This window comes from Amblyomma mixtum, chromosome 3 (assembly GCF_055824585.1).
Source record: "Amblyomma mixtum isolate Tamu chromosome 3, ASM5582458v1, whole genome shotgun sequence".
Classification (NCBI taxonomy): Eukaryota; Metazoa; Arthropoda; class Arachnida; order Ixodida; family Ixodidae; genus Amblyomma; species Amblyomma mixtum.
In genome coordinates, this window is record NC_143014.1 from 183,860,864 (window position 1) to 183,886,992 (window position 26,129).

At 41.9% G+C, this 26,129-nt stretch overlaps 1 protein-coding gene across 6 annotated transcripts in view; it reads right to left on the reverse strand.

Moving 5' to 3' along the window:
* Positions 1-1,855: 1,855 nt before the first annotated feature.
* LOC149352956 (SUN domain-containing ossification factor) overlaps positions 1,856-26,129 on the reverse strand; it is a 102,948-nt gene continuing 78,674 nt past the window's right edge. For 3 of the 6 annotated variants that reach the window (XM_089582165.1, XM_089582161.1, XM_089582164.1), the window contains exons 8-17: positions 25,729-25,902; positions 22,861-23,005; positions 21,886-21,981; positions 20,845-20,881; positions 18,493-19,390; positions 15,579-15,830; positions 13,302-13,406; positions 11,605-11,884; positions 3,818-3,888; positions 1,856-2,514 (exon numbers count right to left, since the gene is read on the reverse strand). In XM_089582165.1, coding sequence (XP_089438291.1) covers positions 2,092-2,514; positions 3,818-3,888; positions 11,605-11,884; positions 13,302-13,406; positions 15,579-15,830; positions 18,493-19,390; positions 20,845-20,881; positions 21,886-21,981; positions 22,861-23,005; positions 25,729-25,902 — 2,481 coding nt within the window. In that variant the 3' untranslated portion in view covers positions 1,856-2,091. The remainder of the gene's footprint in view (positions 2,515-3,817; positions 3,889-11,604; positions 11,885-13,301; positions 13,407-15,578; positions 15,831-18,492; positions 19,391-20,844; positions 20,882-21,885; positions 21,982-22,860; positions 23,006-25,728; positions 25,903-26,129) is intronic. The other 3 variants (XM_089582163.1, XM_089582166.1, XM_089582162.1) reach the window with 2 other exon arrangements.

Genomic DNA, 26,129 nt, shown 5'->3' on the forward strand with positions numbered 1-26,129 from the left:
GCAGAGCACATAATAAAAGTATTGAGATGGTGAGAAAAAAGAAAAGCTGCAATGGTCTCTTCACAAACGGCTAGCTCAATCAATGGCACATGGCTTCTTGATGTCGGGCTTGACATTGTTAGCAGTTTTACTGCTGTGGCCTAAAATGAAAGTTTGTTCAATGGCAAGTTTCTTAGATGAAGAAATAGCCTTCTGTGCTGAGGTAACAAGGGAATAATTGCAACAGGCCATTATTCAACTGCAATAACTTTAAGTGCAGTCAGACTTGAAAGGAAATAGCTGTTGGTTGTGACGAAAACATCGGAAGGGTAATTTTTTTATGCATTGAAATTGGTTTGCAGGGTGCCCATTATTGCTTACCTACAAAAAGGAACACTAAAGTAATTTTCAGTAATTGCTATACGCTGTAGAGTAAGCTCAGCAGCTCAGTTTGACCTCATCCATGCTCCACAGTTATTTTTCCTGTATCCAAAAGCCCAGAAAGAGGAGAAACATGTGGTGATGCTGGTGACCCAAGTTGCACATCACATGAACTTGTGCATTGGTATGTAATATATCGCATGCCATTGGTTTTACTTAATGCACTTGGCAGTGAATATAGCTATTTTCCTCATTTTTTTTGCTTAAAAATTATATTACTTCACATGTATATCATTTCAGAGTGTTTGAGCAGACAAGGGAAGGTGAAATGAGGGGCTCGTTATGACACATACGAAGGAAGCCAATGGTCAACGAAACTATTGGTGGCTTTTGGCTTCCTTCATATGTATTTCAAGTATTTGTTTCAGTGTCATTTTTTTCTTTTTTTGATTAGTTTTCGTTTTGCTTTTCACTGCTAAGTGGCAATGTTATCTCATGAATGATGCCACTAATTGCTTCGAGAGTATGGGATATACAGGTGCCTGTATATACGGGCATTTTTCTGGAGTAAAGGTGGCCTAGAGGTGTCTAACTAAAGTTTTCAAATTATATGCACAGTTGCTTTTAGTGTCCCTTTAAATGTTGTAGGTACATGTAGCACTGCCTTTTTTTTTTCTCTCCTGTACATTTCATGGCAAGCTTTCCATTTTTTATTTTTTTTTTCCAAATGTAGGATCCACAAGTTGAATTTCTTCACAGCCTAGGCATGCTACAGGTAGTACACACCACACACAATTGGGCAACCTGTGTAGAGCACGTTTTCTCTAAGCTGTTAGGAGAGCAAGCTTTTCGTGGTTCGTGCATTCTGAGAACTGTGAGCAACTGTAGTTAGGTAGTTTGTAGTGAAAACTAGGTGTCCACTCCAATGACATACTTACTTTCACTGGTACAGTAAATAAAATTAGACATAAGTGACAAGAGCTCCAACTTCACTGCATTGAATGCAAGTGTCCACCTACCTGGCATTATTTGATGCAGCACTAGTAGAGATTATTTCCTGAAAGTTTTATGCCGTAAAATCATACAATCTTACAAGAACAAAAATGTTAGGGTTGGGGGGAGGTATAACATGAAATTTAACTGCGTGAAGTCTGGAACACATGGAGATTGCTTGGGGAACAGTGTGAAGGGAGGTGCCATTTATAATAAATGAAGTAAGTTGCACATGTATTCCTTCTGCCTGCTCACTGTTGTCATGGTAGTGCTGGCATAACGTGGCTTGTGTTGTGAAGGCTATTTATTCTGTTCATTTTCTTTTCCTACAGAGCGAAGGTCATAAACTTGGATTTATGCCTGAGTATTCCATTTCTGAAAATACAGCAATGACATTGTGGTAAACTTTACGAACTGGCATTAGGCTTTGCCATTTGCTGATTGGTGGCAAAGTAAAAGGAGAGTTGTCACAAAAACAGAGGAAGCTATGTGACGCTGGTGATCAAGTGAACAGATTATTTAATAGCAGTCGAACAAGGTAAAAGCAGTATGCACACACACACACACACGCATATACACACATTCGTGTAGAATAAAACTTCACTCCTAACACTTGGCTGTGACATTGCCTTAGAAAATAAATAAATGAACCTGGCACGCCAGTGCTTTGGTTGTGCACACATTCCCCACACCCACTGAATTTGCTCCAGTCCAGTTTCTCCCTCGCCTGTTATCTGACTAGACGGGGGTCTTCCCAGGTAGCCTAAGGAACTTGATGAGCCCTAAATGATCGTCCTTTTCACAACAACTCTGGCCACTCCACCGTATGCAGTCAGCTGGCCGCAAAGCGTTGGTCTTCAATGTTCCATTTTGCCCGCTTTTACTTTCTATGCCCTTGGGTATCTTGGAAGCACCCATTCCGATGCCCTTTGCTGCTGCTGCTGCTGCTGCCACCACCGCTGTGTGTGCAGTGGCTGCTTTCGGCACTGGCGGTGTGTTTCTCGGTGGACCTCTGCTGCTAAACAGAACGCCGGCGTTGCTCTCTGGAATGCGAGACTCCTTCACCCGATTGCCCGGGTCTACCTTGCAGGAAGGGTAGCATGGCAGCGAAGTCTTGCGTCGGGGTCCTTTGTGCTTTTTCTGCTTGTTCATTTTCTTGGTCTGGAAAAATAAACAGGCATGCCTATTTACATGCAGTTTCGACAGAGGGGGGACCATGCTCAGTTTGGTCCATCGATGCACAGTAGGAGAGCACGAATCAAACCCATCATATCTTGAAGGCAACAGAACGCATGTGCAGCAGTAACATGTACACACGTGGGTGTTCAAATATTTGGATTGCTTAATTTATGCAAGGCTGCTATTTATCAGTGGATTTGCATTAATTTAGTTATTGGATCAAAACAGCCTATGAGAGAAGTGTACCTGAGAGACTCCCACTAAATAGTGTGTCTGAGCTCTTGTGATAAACTTTCTAAGGCAAGTTCTGGCTTCAATGTACTGAAAATTGTGTAAGGTAAATTTCAGAACCTACACTCTTTACAGATAACCTGAATGTAACCACAAAAAGACAAGGAAGAGACTGAGATGGCACAAGCGCTTGTCATCTTGGTACCTCCATCTTTCTGTCACTTTAGTATGCCCTAACTCTACCAATTCTCCACTTTAGTTCCGCCAATTTGTAGTTTAGCAAAATCTTAACTTCAAGCACTTGTCTCAATCCCTCCCTTGTCGTATCCTTTTAGCAACTGATAAGCATAAGTACTATCGAGAGCAAAAGTAACAGACCCCTGCAGTGCTTCGTCAGGGGATGCGCGCATGCAGTTCAGCACGCGCTGGCAGGGGTCTGTTACTTTTGCTCTCGATAATACATACCAACACTCTTAATTATCCACTTAGTTTTTTCTTTACAGCTTTTACACGTCAGCTTGTATTTGTTGCATGCTACTGAGATGCAATTTTGGACAACAAAATAAAAAAGATGGAGGCAATTAAAGCTGTGACTCTTCATTATAGTCTGTACTTTTATCACCTGTGATTCTTGCACATATAATGCAAGTACTTTGACCAGCTTCAACGCTCATCTCTCCGCAAATGGAGAATGTGACACACTCTTTTAGGAAATAAATCCCATATTCTGACCATCTTTCAAAGTAAGCAACACCCCGAGTTCATAAAGCAAATTTTATTAAATATCACAGCTTCCTTTTTTTTTTTTTGAGCAAAAAGGGAAGTACTAAATATAGCAGTTGTAAAAAGGAACGTGACTAAGATGTTTAGTTATTGAGATTGAGGGTCTTGTGGATGGTGTGTGTGTTTTCGGATGGTCTTTCATGTATAATACTTTCGCTTTTTGCCCTTACGTTTCTTTGCCTGAAAAGAGCGCCAGAAAAGCAGAAGGCAAGTGAGGCACAGGCGGTAATGGAATTAACAAAAAAAAAATGTTTGCTAGTTGGTGCATTACCTTTTCCTTGGGGGACGGAGCTGCTTCCACAACTATGGGCATCGTGGGCTCCACAATAACAAAGCTGTTCTCTGTGAAGAGAAAGAATAAAGCAATGAACTTAGAATAAATGACCAAATATTTGCCATCTAAGCAACCAAACCATCAAACTCTGCAAGGCGACAAAAGAGGTCTGTTGGTATTGCATTGCTATGTAGCTTGAAAGTACCGAGTAGTTACAAGGGCGATGCAAGACAGCAACTGTGCGTAACACAGTCATTGTACGTGTCTTCCTTGTAACCAGTGGGCGCATTCAAGCTATATAGTTGTGAAAGTGGCTGTGCATTTTTTTTCACTGAGGTATGCATGTGGAGCAAGTGCCACCTGGAAGCAGCTGAATCTAATAATTCATAACCTGAAGCTGTGCTTGATGTAAATGCACTATGAATTAATGTTTCAGCATAGATAAATTGCTTGAATGGTAAATGGTCCATAAAGTAAGGTTAACCTAATCGACTGAGCTCAGTCACACTCCCTTGCATTAAACATTTATCACCAATTCATGGTATGGTGTATGTTTTCAAAGTACTGCCAGGTTCTGTGATGGCATCTACTGGTCACTCAACTTCTCCAGAAGTTTTGTCAGAGGCCACTACACTACTAGAGGCGGTACCATTGATACAGGGCCAGTCTTTGCCGGCTGGCCGCACATTTCTCGCTGTTTATTGCCCATGGCGGTGGCACTTTTGAATTCATTTTTCTGTCTGGATGCAGTAATGCAGTACAGAAAAAAAAGCAATAAGTTCGTTTGGCCAGTGTGCAAGCATGACAGCAGCAGTACTATTCAGCAACATGCAGAGCTATGTGCTATAGGCTTCCCATACAGAAGGCTGTGTCCTCCAATTAATGCAGCACTGCAATGTGATTAATCCATGCAGCAAAGAAAGCTGTCCAATAGCATAAAACTGGTTTCGTAACTAGTAGAAAGCACCAGAAAGCCTGGTGCTTCCTACAATACTTCTAACACAAGCACTATGTTGGTACATTATACATGTAAAATCCTGCACCTCGTAATAGGGCCATCAAAAGCAGCAAGTGCAAATATGGCAACAGCTGCTCCTTTTATTGTGCTGAGTGATGGGGCAAAAGTAAGCTTATGTCGTGGGCTGAGCTCAACACCACGAAATAACTTGACGACATGCACTGTTATCACGAGCGGAAATTTCCTTTGGATGAAATAGGTGCCCTACGTGACTCGTGCACAGTGGTTTGGTTCTCTGCAGTAAGAGCTTGAGGTTTTCTTATGCTGCAGGGCTCAAGCAAAAAAGACTCTCCACTTTAAAACTAAAAGACAGACTGTTTATTAGCCCACAGCAACAAACTTGCCACTCGTACTGGCCACCAAGTGACCTGATGAAAAGCGATCTAGTAAATTTCAGTTAATTATCTAGGTAATCCACACCATTTTTTGCAAGCCTGGTGCGCACCATGGCTAGAAGTTTGTTCCCCTAAAGCGATTTTTTTTTTCACTCAACCACTCTATTCTTATGAAATGCCTGGTATTATGTCTTCCACAGCAGGCAACTAGCACCATGCCAAAATGCAAAAATAGTGCGGCAGCTATTGTCTTTGCATGCCGATTTGCAATTGTTGGACATGCATCCAAAATTGCTTTACCAAGACCCAACACTCTGAGCCAATTCCTGAAATGAATTAAGGCGGGGGTCCCACTCCAGCTGTGCGAATGCTCCATATTAGGCTATGTTTGCGCCAGCATTCTGCGCGTTGTTCTAGCACAATGTAGGCATCATTCAAAAGCTTACTAATGTACACTCTGTCAATTGATGCACACTGCTGTACTGTAGCTGCTTTATCAACTGCACAAGAGGTGGTATTGCAGATGGCGATTTTGGGAGTTTCGTTGATATGACCTTCCACCCTTGCCGTTCGATGGCGTTCTACGTCACACCAGCGGTAACTCAGGACGTTCCACGTCTGCCGCTTACAAACGTGGGTGGCGCTGATGAACACTCTCAAGGTTAGGTTATTTGTAAACATAAATACCCCCGAAAGCAGAAGGTTTGACAGCGGTCGCCGTAGCTCAGAGGTAGAGCACCGGACGCGTAATTCGGAGGTCGTGGGTTCGGATCCCACCGGCGGCATGTGGTTGTTTTTTCTTCTGCTTTTCTAATCAATTAGCTTTAAGCGACAACATATTCAGTAATATTCTAAGTTGATCAACAGCATAAAAAAATTAAAATAAAAAAAATCCCCTGTGCTCCTTGGTTTCTGTGGCTGTTGGCTTCTCTCATAGAATATATGGTTATTTAGTATCAAACTGTCTCAGAATGTGCGTTCGTTGAATTGTATTTTATCGGAAGCCTTTTAAATATAGCAAAATTTGGATATTTTGGGCATGAATATCTGCTATGTAGCGGGGTGCACAGCAGCAATATTTTGACTCACTTGGGGCTAACAATACACTGGTGCAGTGTGCGAAGCCTAATCAACTTATCTTCATTTTGTTTTCAATTGCCTTTCCAACTTTGAAGATTTCCGTAACACTGCCTCACAATCATAATTCTTCAAATTGGAAAGGCAATTAAGAACCAACTAATGAAGATAAATTGATCAAACTTCATAAACTACACCGGTATAGTGTCTGCCCCAAGTGGTAAAAATATTGCTGCTGTGCACACCAATACAGAGCAGATATTCGTGCTCAACCGCACATTCTGAAATCATTAGATACTAGATAAGTACCTATTCTATATGTAGGTCAAATGAAACTGTCCTAAGTGAAGTAGTTTCTTCAGAAAGTTCTCTAAGTAGGTCATATCAATGAAACTACCGAATTAGTCGTCTGCAATACCACCTCTTGTGCAGTTCATAATGCAGCTACACTACAGTGGTGTGCACTGATTGACAGAGTGTACATTAGTAAGCTTCGAATGATACCTACATTGTGCTCTTTGAACAAGAACAATGCGTGGAATGGTGCGAACATAGCCTAAAATGGAGCATTCGCTCAGCCAGAGTGGGGCCTCCACTTTAATAATGTCCCAAGGACCACGGTGTGGAAAAATACTGCAAGGAAATGAGTGGGAGTTTTTTGGTGTGGAACCCTTGTCTTTTTCTGCTCACTCCTGCAAGAGCTCTATGGACATTTTCTATTGACACCCTGTACAGACTAGGCAGTTTCAGCCTGTCAATCAGTTTTAGCTGTACATGGCACAAGGAAACATAATTGGCATTGCACACCTTAATAGTCCATGATTTGACCACGCGGTTTACGGTTTCATTGCTATTTCTCACCGCACATTAACACGCAGAATTGGGGCCAATAAACACACTACATAAGCAATGTAACCAGCTGTTTTGTCTTTTTCCAACCATGAAAGCTCCCACAACACAAGATACCTCATCCACATGAAATATATGAAGAAAAGGAACTTCTTGCAAAAACACAGCAGCATGCACCTTGCAACTTATTTTGTCAAACTTCTTGCCTTTTGCAGTTTTGAGAGCGCCATGAAATGTGATGATGCATTCACCAGTCATGTTCCCAGTGGCTACAAGTTCCTCACACTAGTCCATTAGGTAAACACTGTACTGGTGTTACGCAGCTAGCTTTTATGAACTACAGTTTATATTTATTAGTTTATTGTTTGCAGACTTAGTGCACTGCACTGTACCAAAGCTCTGATAAGAGGCTCAAGACTAAAAGATCAGTATTCCATGCCCTTACCCTGAAAAATGAGCAGCTCCTAATGAGCAGACATTTCAAAGAAAAAAAAAAGCACAATTAGGGAGAGGCACAAAATATGAGCACATGTGTTCCACATGTGCCCTGGTGAATGCACCTTGCATAATTGGCACGTGTCTAGCAAAGGCAGTTGCATTCTATGAAAGCGTATCATAGTATAGTACAAAGTTCTTATGTGGTCAAAAACTTTCACAGAGATGTTAAAAACAAAAAAAAAATCTCTTAGCCCATCAATGTAGCAGCACTAACTACTGACAGGTACCAAAAGAGGGCAGTGGGCAGGGTGTCTCACAACTTGGGCAAAGGGTTTACTGGAACAGTATGTGAGGACGGTAGTTAAAACATGTCTATCACTCATCAGTGTAATTCAAGTTCACATTTAATAAGCTCAAGCTCTGAATTTAAAGCAAAGAATCCTAGGAGACATCGAATTTGGCAACTTCTACCTTTATATAGAGTAGACTCCGTTTAAGACAAACTTCAAGGGACCAGAAAAGTTTTTCATCTCATCAGAAGTGCCCCCAAAAGAGAAATGTACACACACTATGCATGTCCAAATATGTGTTACATGAAAACAATGAATAAAATGACCTTGCAGTAAGGGGATAATTGCAAATGGAACATATATAGCACTATACGTGAAGTGAACTGAGCATATAAAACAGTCACATTGTCCTACTTTTTTATTTTCTTTTCATTTTTCAGTCTTTTTCACTTTCTCTCTTCTGCAGCGACTGCTATTTGTTCATTTGTTTGTTTTTGTTCCTGACTTTACTTTTGAGGCTCCAAGTGCACTGAAGGTTCCCAGTTGGGTAGCCGTGCATCTCTCTGATCTTGCTCCTTCCGCAGTGCAGCTGTTTAATTATTAAATCTATGAGCAGGTGCACCACGTGCCTTTCCATCCACCGCAGGCAGTGCCCATGCGGCGCCAATATCTGGCCATCTCTGCGCCGCGTTAATGCGTATTGTAACACGTTAATGCTTTGTTTAAGTCAAAAAGCAGGTTTACACAGTGCCTACACGCCTTTTAGTCTGCCAGTAGCAACGCGCGGCACGTGACGCATGCACGATTCCAAGATGTGGCATATCTGCATCACACAAAGACAGGAGATAAGGTGTCCTGCCTTTTCCACATCGTAAAGAAAGTGTGCTCCGCAAGACAGCTTCTCCGCAAAACAGCGCGAAATTGTGTGGTAGCTATCTTATCAGGGGCACGTTTTCTTGCATGGAAGTGTTTATATATTTTCCCTTTGCTCGACAGTGCCGCACAGACACCCCACTAGTGCCGTCACACGGGGTTGCGGGGTTCACGGTAGCTGCGAAAGTTCTTCCGTATCACGCGCGAAACAGTTCATCTTAAAAGAATTTTTTTTACATTGAATCATATGGGGAATCAACCAAATGGTCTGAATTGTTCATCTTATCCAAGAATTTATTTTAACTGAGTTTGTCTAAACAGGAGTGTACTGTATATTGAAAACCAGTTTGTTTTTTTCTTTTTCTTCTGTTTAAAAGAAAGCCCACTACATACTAAAAAGGATAATGTGACCGCACACACTCGTGCAGCACACTTAACCCGGCAGCTCGCAAGAATTTTTCTCTTGGCCTAGTCCACTGCAGACATATAAACGACGGCAGCAACATGTGCATGGTTTCAAAATTTGCATCAGCCACTGGTTTTGCAGCACCAAATAAAGCAAGAGGGATGGCATTTCTTGATAGCAATAAAGTGATACGCAGTTTGAGGATGCTGAAAGGCTACAGTTATAGTGGAACTGGTGGCTGATGTGACTCTCCTCCCTCAAACGTATGCACTGCGCCCCTTTAATTTTTCAGCCACAGTGCCAGGAGAGGAATTCGCTCGTAAGCTGCTTGTCTGAGAGCACTCGAATTGCAGCATGCAAGCAAATGGTTAAATGAACTTTTTATTCTACACCTTTTTTTTTTGTGCTTCACAGTTTTGTTCTGAACATGGAGGAACTAATTCATAATAGCAAGACGAAAATGCTGCCATTAGATGTTTCCTAGGACATTCTACAGCTGTTCAATTAGATGTTTTCTCCTAGAATCAGTGCTTTAGAAGTCACTTAATTGGACTTGACTATTATACAGTGTGCAGACCATTCCGACTCTTCTATACCACAGCCAACAACATCCTTGAAATTGTGTCCTCTTGTGCACTGTTCCGTGGGGCACCCAGTTTACAACAGTAAGCGCCTAAAGGAAAATCAGACACGCTCAATTTTCCCTGGAGATCAGCATTAGCATTGTAAATAAGAAGTGTTAATGACAGAGGTACAGCCAAGTAAACCTCTATTAGCCAGTTTTAGTGTTGCGTACGCAACACGCAAGAATGCTACGCATGTCAGATCCACACTGCAAACAACTCTTTTAGATGACCGTTTGCAGACAGTTCCACATGTGCTCAGTGGATATACAACACCCAGGTTCAATCACATTCGGGTAAATAGCTGGCGCCACCATACGTCGAGAAAAACAAATCTGAGGCTGATTTTATCCAAGCCAAATGCCGTGGCCGAAACTTTAGACAAATGACAAAGCCATACAAAGTTGACAGAAACGTTCACGTTGCGTTTTACCGGGGCCGTTTCCATGACAACAGCGTATACTGTCTGTTGTTAGGCTTAAAGGCTTGAAAACAGACTGCTATCTCAGAAGCACTGACAGGTTATCACGTATAACATTATGTCCGAGTGAGACGACAGAAAGTGGAAGTGAATGCCACCATTCACTGCCAATTTATGTGCTGAATAACGCAATGACGAGTTGTTTTAGAACTGAAGCGGGCAACCAGGGTACCATCATGTTGTCTTTGCAAGCCCCGCAAATAGCCACGCTATTTCCAGAAAACTGCATGCGCATACAAAATGCTAAGCTCCCTTTAGCATTTAGCGCATGCATACTTTACATACACTATTTTATCACGCACGCAAATATTTTGTGTGCACTATAATAAAACTGTCTATTGTAATGAAGCTGCGTTAATCAGTTCACCTTGGTCCCCATCAAAGTGCTTATGGTAATCTGAACTAGACAATTAGCAGTGGTGGCTGACTCTGTTTCCTGCAAAGCACTAACTGGCAAAGTCTTGAAGGCTATGTAGAGGACCACGGGGAAATATAGCCTGGCAGAAGCATTAACAAGGCATTGTATATATATCCTTGTTTGCATATAAATAAAATGCTGCTAAACTGTCTGTAATGAACATCCATTATTTTCAGTGGCTGCATTAGGTACTTCAAAAGAATTGGAGTATATTTAGCATTTAAATACGGTTGTATTAGAGCACTTCTGCTTACTTCTCAAAAATTAAAAATGTTTTGCTATCAACATGGTTTCTATATAAGGTTGGTTTATGGGGTTTAACGTCCCAAAGCGACTCAGGCTATGAGGAACGCTGGTTTCTATATAAGACCTTACTCTAGCCTGTTCAGTAGATTAACAATATATTCGATGAAAAACACTTCAGGCCTCTACATTTCACGCCTGCTGGCACGAAGTGCAGAGCAGTTGCTTACATTGCCAGCAGCCCACTTCAAGAAGAAACTACAGCTCAACCCCCCTCCTCTCCTGATGGAAACCAGTCCCATGACTGTAATGGGAGAAAAGGACGGCCGTGTGAATAAGGCTTCAAGCAGTTACACCCTTAACCTGGTGAAGTATAACACAAATAAATTCAATGCAGTCATATACATGCAAAGACTATATATAGAGGGGGGGGGGGGGGGGGGGGGGTTGAATTTGTGTCACCCTGAGCATGACATTTACATGCGAAAGTAACCTTTACCTTCAGCTTTTCAACAAAGGAATGCCATTTGTAAATGTGATTTGCACCCCTTCCCTGCTCCATTTCCTCATCCAAGAGTTACCCATCGAACAAGGGCAATCTGATCTTTCTGCTGCTCAGCGACTCGGTTCTGTCAAATTAAATCTGAAGTAATGCAACACCAATCACCTCAGAACATAAGACAACATGCCTTTCGCACAAGCATGCAGCCTTGGTAAATATTTTCTGCTGTACCAATAAGGGACAAGTGGTAGCACGCACTTGTGTCCGAGCCTTCATCACTTGACTTCTGCTTCTTCTCGGCCACAGTAGCAAGCTCTTCGATGCGCTCCTCGTGGCCCACAGAGGCAGTGCGCCGCTTGAGCACCAGCCGGCCAGGGGTCAGGGGCCGAGGTGCACTCTCCTGCTGGACTAACAGGGCGGGCGGTGCATTCACACGGCGCAGGCACAGCGAGAACACCGCTGCCAGGATGATGGCCTCAATCAGGATTAGGCACATGTGGTTTCCAAACATCTGCGTAGATGAGCAGATAGTACCACAAATGATTTATTAATTGCCCTGGTCTCCTCCAGTTCACTGTGCAAGTTCAGTACTGAATATGATAATTTAATAAAAAAATACAAGAAAAAGACAGCCCAAATTTCAAAGGAAATACAATAAAGCCCGGATACTTCAATGTTGGTTCATTCAAAATCCATGATAACCTCATGTATCCAACCATGGTCATTGAACTTGCGTGCACTGAGCTTCGACAGTCACTAAGTAACAGAGCAAGATAGATGCAGGACCATGTTCTGTGGATGTCGAAACCGACGCGACTGAAATTCCAGTGACCGGTAATGATGCGGCGACCACAAGTCCAAACGAACTCCTGCTGTAGGAAGAGTGAAATGTCAAACATCAACCACAGCTTTTTTTTCTTTTTTTTTGTGCACTGGTAGCTACTCGGAGTGCTGCATGCAGTTGAACAAACATTTTCTGGCAATTAGAAAAAATGCTGAATCCAAATATTTCACACAGTCAGACAGGCATAAAACTAACAGGGTGAAGACTATATTTCCTACTTCTCGATACTGAAGAATGGCAGCAAGTGCAAAAGCTTAAAGAGACATAACATCCTTCAAAGCAAGTAGTGCCATTTATGAGTTAAGTGAATAGAGCATTCCAGGCAAAAAAAAAAACACTCAAGTGAGCAACAGGTGAACAGGCACCCACAATTTTTTACAACAAGCAATAGTAATAACATCACAAACAACTGCACACAAGCAGAGTGTTCTAATAGTCATTCACTAGTCAGCAAAATTACCTTACAACACACTAAAAAATGACAGCCTTAAATAACACTAAACATCCAACTAATGCAAATATGATGACCACCACCATGAGAAGTTTTTGTAAATATGCATGCAATAAACATGCTGCAGTATTTGAATACTTGGTCACAAGTGAATATTTGAAGATAACATGTCTGCAAAATCATTGTGCTGCAGATACAGTAGTTGCGGAATCAAACAAATTAATGCAGTGGAACCTTGTTAATTCATCCTCATCAGCCTGACTACACCCACTGCAGGGCAAAGGCCTCTCCAACATCACGTGTATAAAACAGAGTCAGATGGGGCTCCCCTTAATTCAAGCTCTGTGTAATTCAAACAATTTATCTATCGCCACTGAGTCTGAATTGTGAATTGACTGCAACAAGAAATATTCTATACATAATCAAAATCCCAAACATTCATGCATGCGAAGTTTTTACCACTTTACAAAATGATTTCTGCCAAAACATGGCAAAAGTAACACCCCGTAGTTACATAAGCTGCTCTTAGTTGCATAAATTGCTCGTTAAAATTCCTCAGCTTCTTGTTGAGAAACAAGCAGCATGAGCCCGATGCATGTGCTCTGCAATGTGAGAATGAGGAAGAGGCCATACCTGCTTGCTCAGTGTGTGGCGCTCTGCAAGCAGAGTGTTCACTACTTCAGTCAGGTTGTCCAGCTGCTGCTGGAGCTGCACCAGGGTCTCCTGTTGACGGAGGTCCTGGAGAGACCGGGTGAAAGAAAAAAACAGACATGAAGGATGCACACTGCTTGATTTTTTTTTTAGATGATAGAGATAACCCTCAGCTGCCACATACAGCATCTTTGTTCCCCTTGCTGAAACTCGAGCAAGCACTGGTCAAGTGTGGGTTGAGCACACGTTTACTGTGAGCTTGCCTAGCAATGCCCAACCAAAAGCTTGGATGCACGACACAGAGTGCCTATAGTGAACAGCTCGGAATCTACCATATCTGTGAACATACAAAAGCCAGCAGAGCTGCGAAGAATTTGCTTCAGATATTGGTAATGCTTTGCATGTAGCACAAATTCACACAGCAAAGTCCCTTTAACCAAGTGCTGTTCAAATTTACTGCTGCCTCACATAAAGTGACGACATTTAATTCTTTAATGAAAATCTTTTTAAGCACTTGGAAACAGGCACCTGCATGCAGCTTTGCACATGTATGGCTCTGTGCATGTGTGCAAACAAAATGCTGCTTGCCATGCTGCGACTTTTGCACCATATTTTTTATTATTATTTAGGACCACTACCTTTGTGCGCACTCACGGAAAAGACATGCAGTCATGCTGAAGTGTGCACTTAGTAATCATACGCACATACCATGTCACCTCGAAAAGGTAAATGGTACAGCTACATTTTGCACTTCAAACATGGTCTTCGCAGTGCTTTAACCTTTTAACTCCCACTGACTCACATATTCCAAGCTTCTCTGTTGCGAATCATCATGTCACTGAAACAACAGTGCCTCAAACCTGACGCTTTGCCGTACATAATGTCACGTATACGTATGGCGGTCGATTAGCTATAGGGTACTTTAAGGACCGTCACCCCCATTGTGGTTGAAGACATAGTGCAATGATTCAGTGGACAGAAGTGCGAATTCTTCATCAGGCCTGACACTTGATGAAGTGCAACCAATCCAGGCACCTGCAGCGTCAAGTCTCTCCAGGCTGCAACTGAAGTGTCGTGTAGAAAAGGACTCGAGTGGAGATACTTTCAGTCCCTCAGTGCAGCGCAGTATCAAAAGGAAGCAACTAGCAGCCTTGATATAGAAGCTCTGTGCACCAAGTCGGAATACTTTCCTTAGGTCATCCAAATATCAATGCCGATTTTGGTGCCCCCGCCGATCTCAACCAACTCTTTGCAGTTGAACACCCTACAGCAAGGCATTCCAGCTCTTCTCCTGTGAGGCCACTGTCACGCACAAAGCAGTAAAATCTTCTTGATCAGGACGACCATCTCTTCGTATATCACATGAAGGAGAGGTCAAGATCATTGGAATAATACGGGCAATTCAATGAATCCATGTGTAGGTAGGATAAGATATGACTGCAGTTTTAACGACATGGTGGCAGTTCTTTCTTCAAAGAAGGAGGTGGGTAGTTTGTGGCGTGCAGGATTATAACCCTGAGCGATCAAGTTGAGTCCCACGAACAGCATTTCAGCGCATATTCATAAATCCTGTGTGTGTAATACATCCAAAGACTTTTTTTCAGGAAAACAACAATTTTCTGGGGTTGGCTCATGGCAATCATTTCATCGCAATTTGCCATTTCAAAATTTTTCTCATGGTTCACGACGTTGGCAGCTGTTGATGTGGCTGAAACGCAGATGTCTGCAATTTGATGGTGATTCGTTTTGGAAGCAGCCAGCGCCTAGCAACACTTGAACTGCCTGAAATGGTGCTGCACACTCGTAGCACCACTGCAGAACTTTACAGAACTGGTGCAGCGAGTGCAGCCAAATTGAACGGACCTAATATCTCAGTTAGGACATTGTGTGAACAATGGCATTAAAGACGACATGAACGTTAAAACGCACACGGTAACTGCCGAAGTTAAATAAGTCAAGCAGAACAAAAATCAGTTTTGATAACAAGCATGTAACAGACAACGCAGAAATCTTTACCATACAGTGCATGATATCCTCCGACATGTGTGGTCACAGCTGTCAAAGACGAGATTCAAACCATTGTTTTTATATATAAAACTGGCTTATTGTTTGCCAGTTTTAAAGTAAGCACAGCTGCACAAGCAACAACGCAGGCAAAGACAAACAAAAGCTCTCATCAAGTCAGTGATCCTTTCTGACAGCTGAAGAACACAGAGCAAAGCCAAAGCTATGTCAGAGAATAAGGACACATGGGCTCACCTTCTCAGCTGCCTTCTGAGCAGTCTTGTTGAGAGCATTAACAGTGCGATTGAAGGCCCGCTGCATTTCATCCATCTGGTGTCGGTAGCGACGACTCAGCTCTTCCAGGTACTGGCCACTCAGGGACATATTCAGCTCAAGTGCTTTAATGCGGTTGTTAATGCGCATGAACACAGACTCTCTCTGATTGCTCAGTGCTAGGGCCCCAGCCTCAGGTGGAGGTGGCCGGATGCCTCCTTCTCTCAGCTGCAACTGTATCAGACAAAAGAGGGATACTAAATGCAGTGGGAAACAGCACACATTGCATTGGAGCAGAAGCTAAATTGCTGTACCAATGATGCTGAGTATGCGGCTTGATTTCTGCCATTTCAGCACTGGGGAAGATTGGTTTGGTTTATTGGCTTATTGGCTTATTACGTTGCAAAGCGGCTAAGGCTAAGAGCGACGCCGTAGTGAAGGACTCCGGAAATTTCGACCACCTGGGGTTTTTTAACGTGCACTGACATCGCACAGCACACGGGCCTCTAGAATTTCGCCTCCATAGAAATTCGGCCGCCGCGGCCAGGATCGAACCCGCGTCTTTCGGGTCAGCAGCCGAGTGCCGTAGCCACTGAGCCACCGCGGCGGGGAGCACTGGGGAAAAAAACTTCAATTGTACTAAGACTTAATATGATCTACAGTTTATCAGGACTGACCAATGCCCAAATTGCTTTTATTATTCATTCTAAATTTTTTCAGCTCCAATATTTGGTGGAAAAGAAGTACACTGAGTTTCTACAACTCAACTTTTACACTCCTCCTAAGACCATGAGGGCACTGGAGGTTACTCACTGGTCTGCTCCCTTCACTAAACAGTCTTCTACACAAAGGCTTCAAAGCTAGTGTCAGTGAATCTACTAGCCTAGATATCTTTCAAAATTCCCTGTCTTTGATTCGCAGAGAACAAATGGCTACTAGCCTAGCTCCTTATTTCCTTTCTACTTCTCACTAGCACCAATTTTTCCTATGTCAGATGGATCAATGCTGCTTTGATGTGTGCTGCATTTCCTACTTTTTTTTTTTAATCTTTAATATGTCTGTCTCTATGTTTATAATGCAAAATCACTATATGGCCCAATGGCAACAAAACCAGACGTTGGTGGCGACCAGCAGCAGTGGTCCCAAAAATCCCAGATTACACCACCATGGTATCAAAGAAAAATAAAATTTCTTCCGAAGGTGCGGGGAATTGAATCCAGAACTTTCAGACTGTAATACAAGCATGAAAACTATATATAAACCACAAAACCACGTTGTTTCTTGGTGAGCAAAGGTGAACCTAGTGCATGCACTGCCTTACGACTGTATGCTAATCAGCAGGTGTGTCATTAGAAAGGAAGAGAAAAGAAACAATATAAATAAATAAAAAGGAAATAAAATATAACAAAAATAATTGTTTTGAATTCAAAGCACGCGAGTAGTCTTAAGTGCCCTCCTTAATTTTTTTTTTTTAGCACTACCTCTAAACAAGTGCTTTTCTGAAATTTGCTATTGTGTAGTTCATACTTTCCCTGACACATTTGTTGTGCTCCACCTGATCTTGCCTAAGTGTTATACATTTCTTTTTTATTCGTTTAGTGTGTTCTTTTGCATTCCCTCTATATTTTAGCATGGCTTTTTGCAGGCAAATAAAGTAAAAATAGAGTAAAATGCATATAATAGTGTTGAGACCAAAACAAAATATGGCAGCAAGCACTTAACCCGCTGCGGTGGCTCAGTGGTTAAGGCGTTCATCTAGTGAGCCGGAGTACCCACGTTAGAACCCGACCGCGACAGCCGCATTTCAATGGAGGCTAAATGCAAAAGGCACCCGTGTGTTGTGTGATGTCAGTGCACGTTGAAGATCCCCAGGAGGTAGAAATTATTCTGAAGACCTCCAATACAGCACCTATTTCTCTCTTTCTTCTTTCACTCCCTCCTTTATGGCGGGGTTCGAGTGTTCACCGAGATATGCGAGACAGTTACTCCGTCCCTTCCTTTCCTCAAAAACCAATTTTAAATTTTTCAAAATTTAAAATTTTCAACTTTTGAATGTTTCTGATTATTCACGAAGCATGCATGAGGACACAGTTATTCAAACATGCCACATTTTGGTACGTCAAACACCGGCATCGGCAGCTAATCTTATTACTGTTCAGAAAACACAGCACTGCAACAATTAAAATTGCGTTGCAATATTGTTTGTGTGTTGCTCAGCAATTTATACATGACTTAAGTCTCAAAGAATTATCGTCAAATAAAAGCACAGCAAAGCAAAGCAACAGTAAAAACAAAAATAGCTGCTCCCTTTAAATTTCAGTTCAATAAGCTTTAACTTCAAGCAGTAGTGAAGCAAAACAGAAAACATGCAACTCCCTACAACGGTAATATTCTTGAGACACAGTGTCACTATTTTTTTTATACGGCATAGACTGTGGTGGTCACATAATGAAGTGCAGTTGCATCAAGCTCAAGTGAACTAGAGAAGGCATACATGATGTTCTAATTTTAAAAGATAAAGAAAGGTAATAAATTCTGAAAATCTGCACATCAGTTAGTGACTGCAGTGCAAAACGATGAAGACGAACAAAAAAGTAGACAAGACTGGTGCTGTCAGTGCCAGCCCTCCCTGCTTATTTTGTTCGTCCCCGTCATTTTTCGCTGCACCCCCTTATGATGCAACCAAACCAACAAGCCCGAACAACAACTCTAGTTCAACCACACATCAAGACAGTGCACAAAATTAATTTTTTAACATCGAACATTAAACAAGAAAAGCATATGCAGTTGCGAATAACAAGCTAAATCAGTCACTAAACGAGTAATATTACTTGTAAATATTATACCAATGTAACAAGTTGCTCGTGCAAGAAAGATAGCAGAAAGAAAAACTCACATCGACATCAGGGACAAGTTCATCCAGTGTTCCTATGATCAACACACCACCACTGTCGACGTCTGCGGGTGGTACTCCGGACTCTGTGGTCACACCATTTGGCAATGCAGAGTCCATCACTGGGGATGCAACCTCCATGCCAGCTACTGATGTGCTTGATGGACTTGTCTTCACTGATGTGGGCACATCCACTATCACTGGAGTTGCTGTCGCTGAATCGGCTGTGGAATCAGACACCTGGGAGCTACTCTGAAGAGTCATCGAGTCCGTAGAAGTATGTGATGCAGTGCTGTCCTTTTGGGCCAATTCAGAAGCACCACCCAAGTCTTCTAGTGTTGTTTCGTTGTCACAATGGTTGAGGTCAACACTAACGCTTGTCTCAGAGCTAGACACTGCTGTTACACTTGAAGGACTAGAGAAAGCTTTCGTGCTTTCCACCTGTGCAGTCTCACTGCTGGGCATGGCCACAGATTTCGATGCTTCCACTTCAGAGGTGTCATTCACAGCTGACGCTGAAGGCATTGTTCTGACCTGTGCTGACGATGACACAGCCACTTCAACAGTGGAACTTGTTGCTGTGAACTCACTGCTGTCTGCCACGAGGAGCTTGCTGCTGGAGCTTTCCGTGCTCTCATTCAGTTCTGGTGCCTTATCAGGCTCGTCTATTGTGCAGTTGTCCTCCAGAGACAATAATGCAGTCCGGAGAAACCGGCATGCAACCGTTTCACTTAGAGTCTGTGTCTCTGCTGAGTGACCACGGGAAGAAGCACATGTAGCGCACGGCTCGAACGCCGCATCGAAAAAGTGCCGACTTTTGTTGCGCAGGCAGCCAAGTTGTCCAGATGTGGCATTGTGCGCTTGATGCGACACATTCACGATGCTGCAGTTTGCATTTAAACTGCACAGAGAAAAAGGAGGGTACATACAGGTGAATTCCAATATTAACACAGTTCCCAGTTTTTTGCAAAAACCTAAGCAATGCAAAATTTAGTCAAGCTGAAGCCATTAGCTCACAAACACAAAATGACACAAAGAAACATACTAGAAACATGCTACAGAACAGAAGAAAAGATAAGACAATAAAAATTTCACAAGTTTCTGAGCTCAAAGATGCATTCACCCACAAACCATAAATCTCAATATACGTCCACCTCAGTAATAATATACTGCTGCTAACTATGTACAAAAACTAACATCTACAGAAATAGTCATGGAGCGTCACTAACAACTTTTGAACAAGTGAACAGCACCAGGTGTATTCATATAATGCGTAATCCTGATGACACGGGTTCTCCATTACACAGGACCAAACATCAGGCATAACAGGTGATTGAAACACTGCAGCAAAGAAAAAGAAAAAAAAAAGAGTCTAATCACTATGGCAGATAAAGTGCTATAAGCCTCGCAGAAATGTGCTGCTTTGTCTGCGTCTGAGTCTGCCTCCTACATTTGTGCCTAAAGCAAATCATTAGCTATGTACACCATTATAGGCCTAAAAAGAATGTCTACTATATAGCAGCTCAAGAATGTAAAAGAACAGATACTATGCTACAGCCTTATTTTGTATTTAACAAGATATATGCATAAGTCCAATGTATTTGAAGGAAAGAGCCAAGGTGAAGTAGATTTCTATTCGGAAGTAAGTACTCATCTGCATCCACATCAGTGCAGCCATATTGCTACAAAGGACATTTTTACAGCTGCTCAAAAACTGCACACTTGAAGAAAAAGCTTTTCTTTGTAGCCATCTGGCTGCATTGAAGTAGATACAAATGAGTACTTACTCCCTAACATATGCACAGGGTTGTTGCCCATGAACAAACCTTGTTATTTATACAGAACCCTATTTAGTCACAGAGTTTTTGCAAAACATGTCAAACACTCAATGTGAGATAGCACACCTTCTGAACAAAACTCCAGTACTCCTATTTTAAGCTTTTGTGGAATAGAAAAGTTTAATTTTTTTTCTGAATATTTTACCCCTCGAAATGAATGCACTCCTGGCATTTACAGATTTTTTGGAAAAAAAAAAACTGCGTTCATTATACCAATAAATACAGTATTTATTTCACCAGTCTACCTTTTCTTTTGCTCCTGTTTCTGCACTTCAAACTGTTTCCTAATATCTTGCCCTGCATAAATGAACGCACCCCCAAAATTTTCAAAGATTTTTGTGAAAAAAAAGTGTGTTCACTACAAAAGTGAATATCTTTTTTATTTTCATAAAGAATGTGTTCAAACATTAGCTATCACAATATCTGCCCAGTTTATTCCAAGAAAAGATCCATTCCAGCATGCTCCAAGAAAACATTTGATTAGTACTGCACAAATGTGTGAAAACAAAACACTTACTCTGAGCACGGAGCACCTGCCAGGGGATCCACACCTTCTTCATGCAAAAATAGACAGAAAAGAAGGCAATGCCAAAATTACATACTCAAAAATACTGTGCAAACTCAACTGAAATTATATAATACATGGCTTTCAGGGGACTGGATAAAAACAGAGGTTATTTTGAAAAACGATAATTATACAACCACACCTCTTACACAAATGGTGACCAAGACTTCTAAGTAAGCCCAAAGTTAATCTGGAGAAGCCAGAACTCTCAAATGCATTTTTTTGTAACTGACATAAGAGTAACAACTTTGTATTGTTCACACCCGTTACTTTTATGCTTTACTACTACTTCAGAAATCCGAAAAAGTTTTCAATTCATTCTACTGATATGTCACAAGTTATGGGAAACCTTGCATATGACAAGCATATACATCCAAAGGCAGACGCTACAAAAGCAATTCCAAATGTACAACTCCCCACCTTCCTACCAATTAATAATTAATAAATATGTAATTTCTGTTGGGTTCTCTCATATACATATCAACTGAACTCACTTTTCAAGGCCTCAATTTATACCTCTTCTGACCAATTCCCGTCATAACAAGTCATTATGCATATTTATGCTTGCAAAAAACAAGCATCACAAAAATGAAACACTCACCAGAGCCATACCAGAGTTACCATAAAATGTGAAGCCATTCATTAAAAAAAAAATTCTTGCACTTAGTTTGCATGCCTGACTCGATATCTTTATAGACAAGATTTTTCAGACTTCACTGCATTTTACTGCATCCACATTTGTGGAAATTGTGCCTTGTATAGATGAGGTTTGATAGTGTTCAGGTTGTTTGAAGGGGATATAGCATTCAAAATCAGTGAGCTGCATCAACATTACTTTGATTATTCTATTTATGAACACGATTCTATTTATGCACACGAGTGAATTGCTGCAGCAATGCAATATGGCTCCATGCAATATCAAGGGTCAGCAATGCAAGGAAAAGAACGCAGAAAGTAAATGTGGTTACAAAGCAAATAAAAATGTCAGTTTACCTCCTTCTTGGTCTCTTCTAAGAACTTTCAAGAGGCTGATCACAACATCTTTTGCTCTATCCACAACATTCTTCGAGGCAGACCCCTCAGTGGAAGCTAGCAGTAAGGCAAATAAGGAAATGCTTCAGTTTTTAGCACACAAGAAAAGCAGTATGAATAACTCATTTGCATTGTACACAAGAGTTGCTAGCCATAAAAAAGGTGACTGAAGTCTGTACTCTGCCAGCGTACTTCCTCCAAGGTATTTTATGAACCAAACTGATGCCATCGTACATGCAGCTTCCACAGTCTTTACTTTCTACAAGCCTTTTTCAGGCAGGTGTTTTGCATAAAAGACAACATGAAAATGTCATGATGATTACTCAGAACTCTAGCTTTCAAGCTCCTGCTAGACTTCCAACCAGATTATTTTTTAACTTCTATAACTCTTTCACGTTTTCTTGCCTATTTCAAATACTGACAGTGCATGAGACCACCCGCTAAGTAAAGCCATTTGCTGATACCAGCAGAAACAACCAAAACTGCACTAATGTTGCACAGCAGTTTTATGGTTACATTCCTCAATTAAGCCAACGTTCTGGGGATTTCTGTGATCATTCCCTGCTGCCTACCTTTGGTAAATATCTAAAAATATCATTACCTAAGATTATTACACAATGCTCCACAAATTTCAAGTCAATAGTATTACAAGAGTAAGAGCAAGAAATACTTTAATCTAACATCAGCAAAAGAGCTCTGATCTCATCTTCACTGACTCTACAAATCATACAAAGGCTTTCGCCCAAAATGTACTGTAACATGACAGTAATGCTGCATGTTGCCAATGCGTGCACCACATGGACGTAGAATACAACAAGTTCCACAAACTGCGCATGAGCAGAATTCCTGCAAATGGCTTGAATGAAGAAACTGTTTGAAAGCAAGAGCTTTTTCAGCATCTGCAGTTGCTAGCATGACACTAAAAGGGCTTCTCACTCTCTTCTTCGTCGTCATCCGGAGCACTGGGATCCTGGGGCTTCTCGACAAGCTGCTCATAGTCATCAATCATAGATGCGCCAAAAACACGCAGCAAGCTGAGGGGGCAGTAATGCTCTGACCCATAACGACTCAACAGCTCCACCTGCACCACAGAAGAAATTCAGTAAGAACCTGTCCTATGCACAACAGAGATATAACAGCCAGCTCTATGCCCCCTGCACGAAAGCATGTATTTAGCAAGCACTGCCTCTGCTCAAAAAAAAAATTTCCCTCACACGAAAGCAGGGCGGCTCTCGAAAGCAAAACTGGGAAAGAACAGACAGAGAAAAAGAAAGAACAAACAATTTCGACCAAAGCAATCCCACACAGGGGAGATAAAGAAAGCGCCCTCGCAGAGCAGGGGGACACAACTTCGAGCAAAGGAGGATGCAGCCAGCATGGCCTCGAGCGAAGAGGGAAGAAAGACTCGGCATTCGGCCATGACAAGAGGAAGACTGCTCCTTCTGTTACCTGCCTTTCTTTTAAATAAATGTTAAGTTTAACCAATAAACGAAGTTTGTACTTCCTTTTGGTTGAGACGTCAGTCTCTCAATCCCAGCTTTTAACCCAGTCTTGTTGCGAAAACTGCTAGCCATTTTCTTTGTCATTGTTCATGTCATGCATGGTTCATGATGGGCGGATGTCGCCTAGTAGCAAGATTATTTCAGTGCCACGAATGGCTGATACCAATAAGAGTAGAGCACCGCAGAAAGCAGGCTAAGCAAGTAGAGCACTCAGACCAATAGTAATCGGCTTATGTGCACAAGGAAAACGAAAAAGCATAGTTACTTAGCTGAGAATCACGAATATCTTGTACACTGACACAAGCACAAGCCATAGTGCACAAGCCACTAACCTTGTGCGAAATACAGCATGTTCACTTTTTTTTTAAAACTGGGGTTGCCATGCTGCACCACTGACACCAATGGCAAAGTGCAAATGTAGCAACTCCCAGGTGTGCCTAGCTGTGCCTAGTAAACACGAGGATGGCATGGACAATGCACATTACGGCTATGGCACTAAGTCATGTACAGAATGAACATCTGTAGACATGGTACTTGGTTGAAATGAAGATATATATAGGTGCCACTAGTCCGCGGGTGGGAATGCGCTGCAAAGCTGTGGTCTTCACTGTAGATGTACTACATGAGTGCATGAAAAATTTTCCGTGCATAAAATGTAAAAATAACCGCTGTTAAACAGATGCAACCTAAAGCAAGAAAAAGAATCCACCATATGCGATAAGCATTGCCCTGCCTCGCACACACTTTGAGCTCACTGCAAGGCTAGCCACCATTGGTACCTATAATGGATGCGGACGGCAGGTGGGCAATAGCAATGTCAATGCTCATTGTTCTTTTCTCCTACCACTCTTAAAACAGAATACTACACATTATTCTTTAGAACAATTTTGCCACACCGCAAAAAGCAATGCAATCTCAATCTACGCTTGTTGCGTTAACCTTCTTGTCCTTGTCTGTCTGTCTGTGTGCAGTACCCTTTGTTGAAATGTCTGACCAACTCGCCCAACAGCGCTCTCTCTTAGATCTCAACCTACACTGGAGTGCATCCATCAGTATCACGAATTAACCCCCAAGTTGCACGCACTGATCGCTAATTCCTTTGAAGACAGATGAAATGTTACATATCTGAAAAAGCTTGTGCAACCACCTTGCCAAACCTGTGCAACTGCATAGCTCTTAACCTAACGAGATGGGCAGTCACGCTGCCCGTCTCGTTAGGTATGACATGCCACGTATGACATGCCGTATACATATAGATTACCAAATCTGTATGTGAAAATTTTACAACTAGCTGACATTTCTGTCATAATTATATGCAACACCACGTGGATTACCATAATCTGCATGTGCCAATTCTGCGACTAGCTGACATTTGTGTCATAATTATATGCAACACCATGTGGGCAGCACAAGCATCGTGATGCATGTGCAGCTTATACTGTTATCTAGTTGAGAGAGAAACAAGGAGCAGCACGAAAGCACATGCCAAAACTTCGGTGGAGCAATGGTGACTTGTGCACATGGCATAAAAAGCACACATGAAAATCCATGCTATGGCATTTGTTTTTATGGTTGAATGTCGTGTGAAAATTATGTTCATTATAACTGGGCTTCGATAGATATTTATATTTTGCAATGGTGGTGACATCCAAGGTTATGTCTGGCTGAGAAAACTGGCGCATGGCAGCACACCCAATCTGAAGCAGTTTAACACAGTTTTCCCAATTTCCAAGGAAAGCATAGAGGAATGATTCTACCTTTTTGGAGGCAGTGAGTTCGGATCCCACCAGTGCCATTCAATTATCTTACAGCCATAAAGTAATTATACTATCAATTTTTACTGCTTAACACCACAAATTAAAAAACAAAAAGATATAATCCTTCCCCTATGCTTTCCTTGATTTCGGTGACTGCTGGCTTCCTTCATATGCACAGGTCCCGTCAGAAGTAAATGGAAGGCAATATTAACGAAATAATTTAATCATTGTCCCCCCCCCCCCATCCCAATTCATGCATCCTTGAATACATATGTGCAGCCTAATTGTGATTGTGCGAATTGCACTGTGCACCAACAAACATGGACCATTATGCTTTAGATTTAAAGAAATTAAATTTTTTTGACAAAGTCACCTTCCATTTACTTTTGACGGCGAGTGTATGTCATAACAAGCCCCTTGTTTCCCCATCGTTGTCTGTTCAAGTGAGCCCTGTCACTGCTGCTGCCAAGCTGCTCAAAAACATTTTCAATGAGGATACCTCAAGCATAGCTGTGCAGAGCAAAAAAAAAAGACAGTGGGATTACCTTAATGTATTTTCCATATGCTTCAGAATGGAGCTCAAAGCTCTGGACAACTTTTTGGTCACGTGCTGTAAAGGTGCCAAGCGGGGTCCAGTCTCTTGTTGGATACCTGTCGCTCATCAGCACAGCGAAATCTTTAGGCATAGAAGAGAACAGCTCAAAGTTGGCTATATCAACCTGTTTGGGAAGGATGGGAGAGCATGGTGTAGAATTATTTTCTTTTTCTGCCTCTTTCACCTTCATGCACATATTTGTTCAATGTAACCACATACACAAACAACAATGCAGTACCAATAAAAAAAATTAAAGTTCTGCACAAGTGATAAAAAGCCGATGACAATGCAGACAAGTACATACAGGAGGCTTGTGCACATCTTTCAAGAGTTAATCACGAACAATCAATC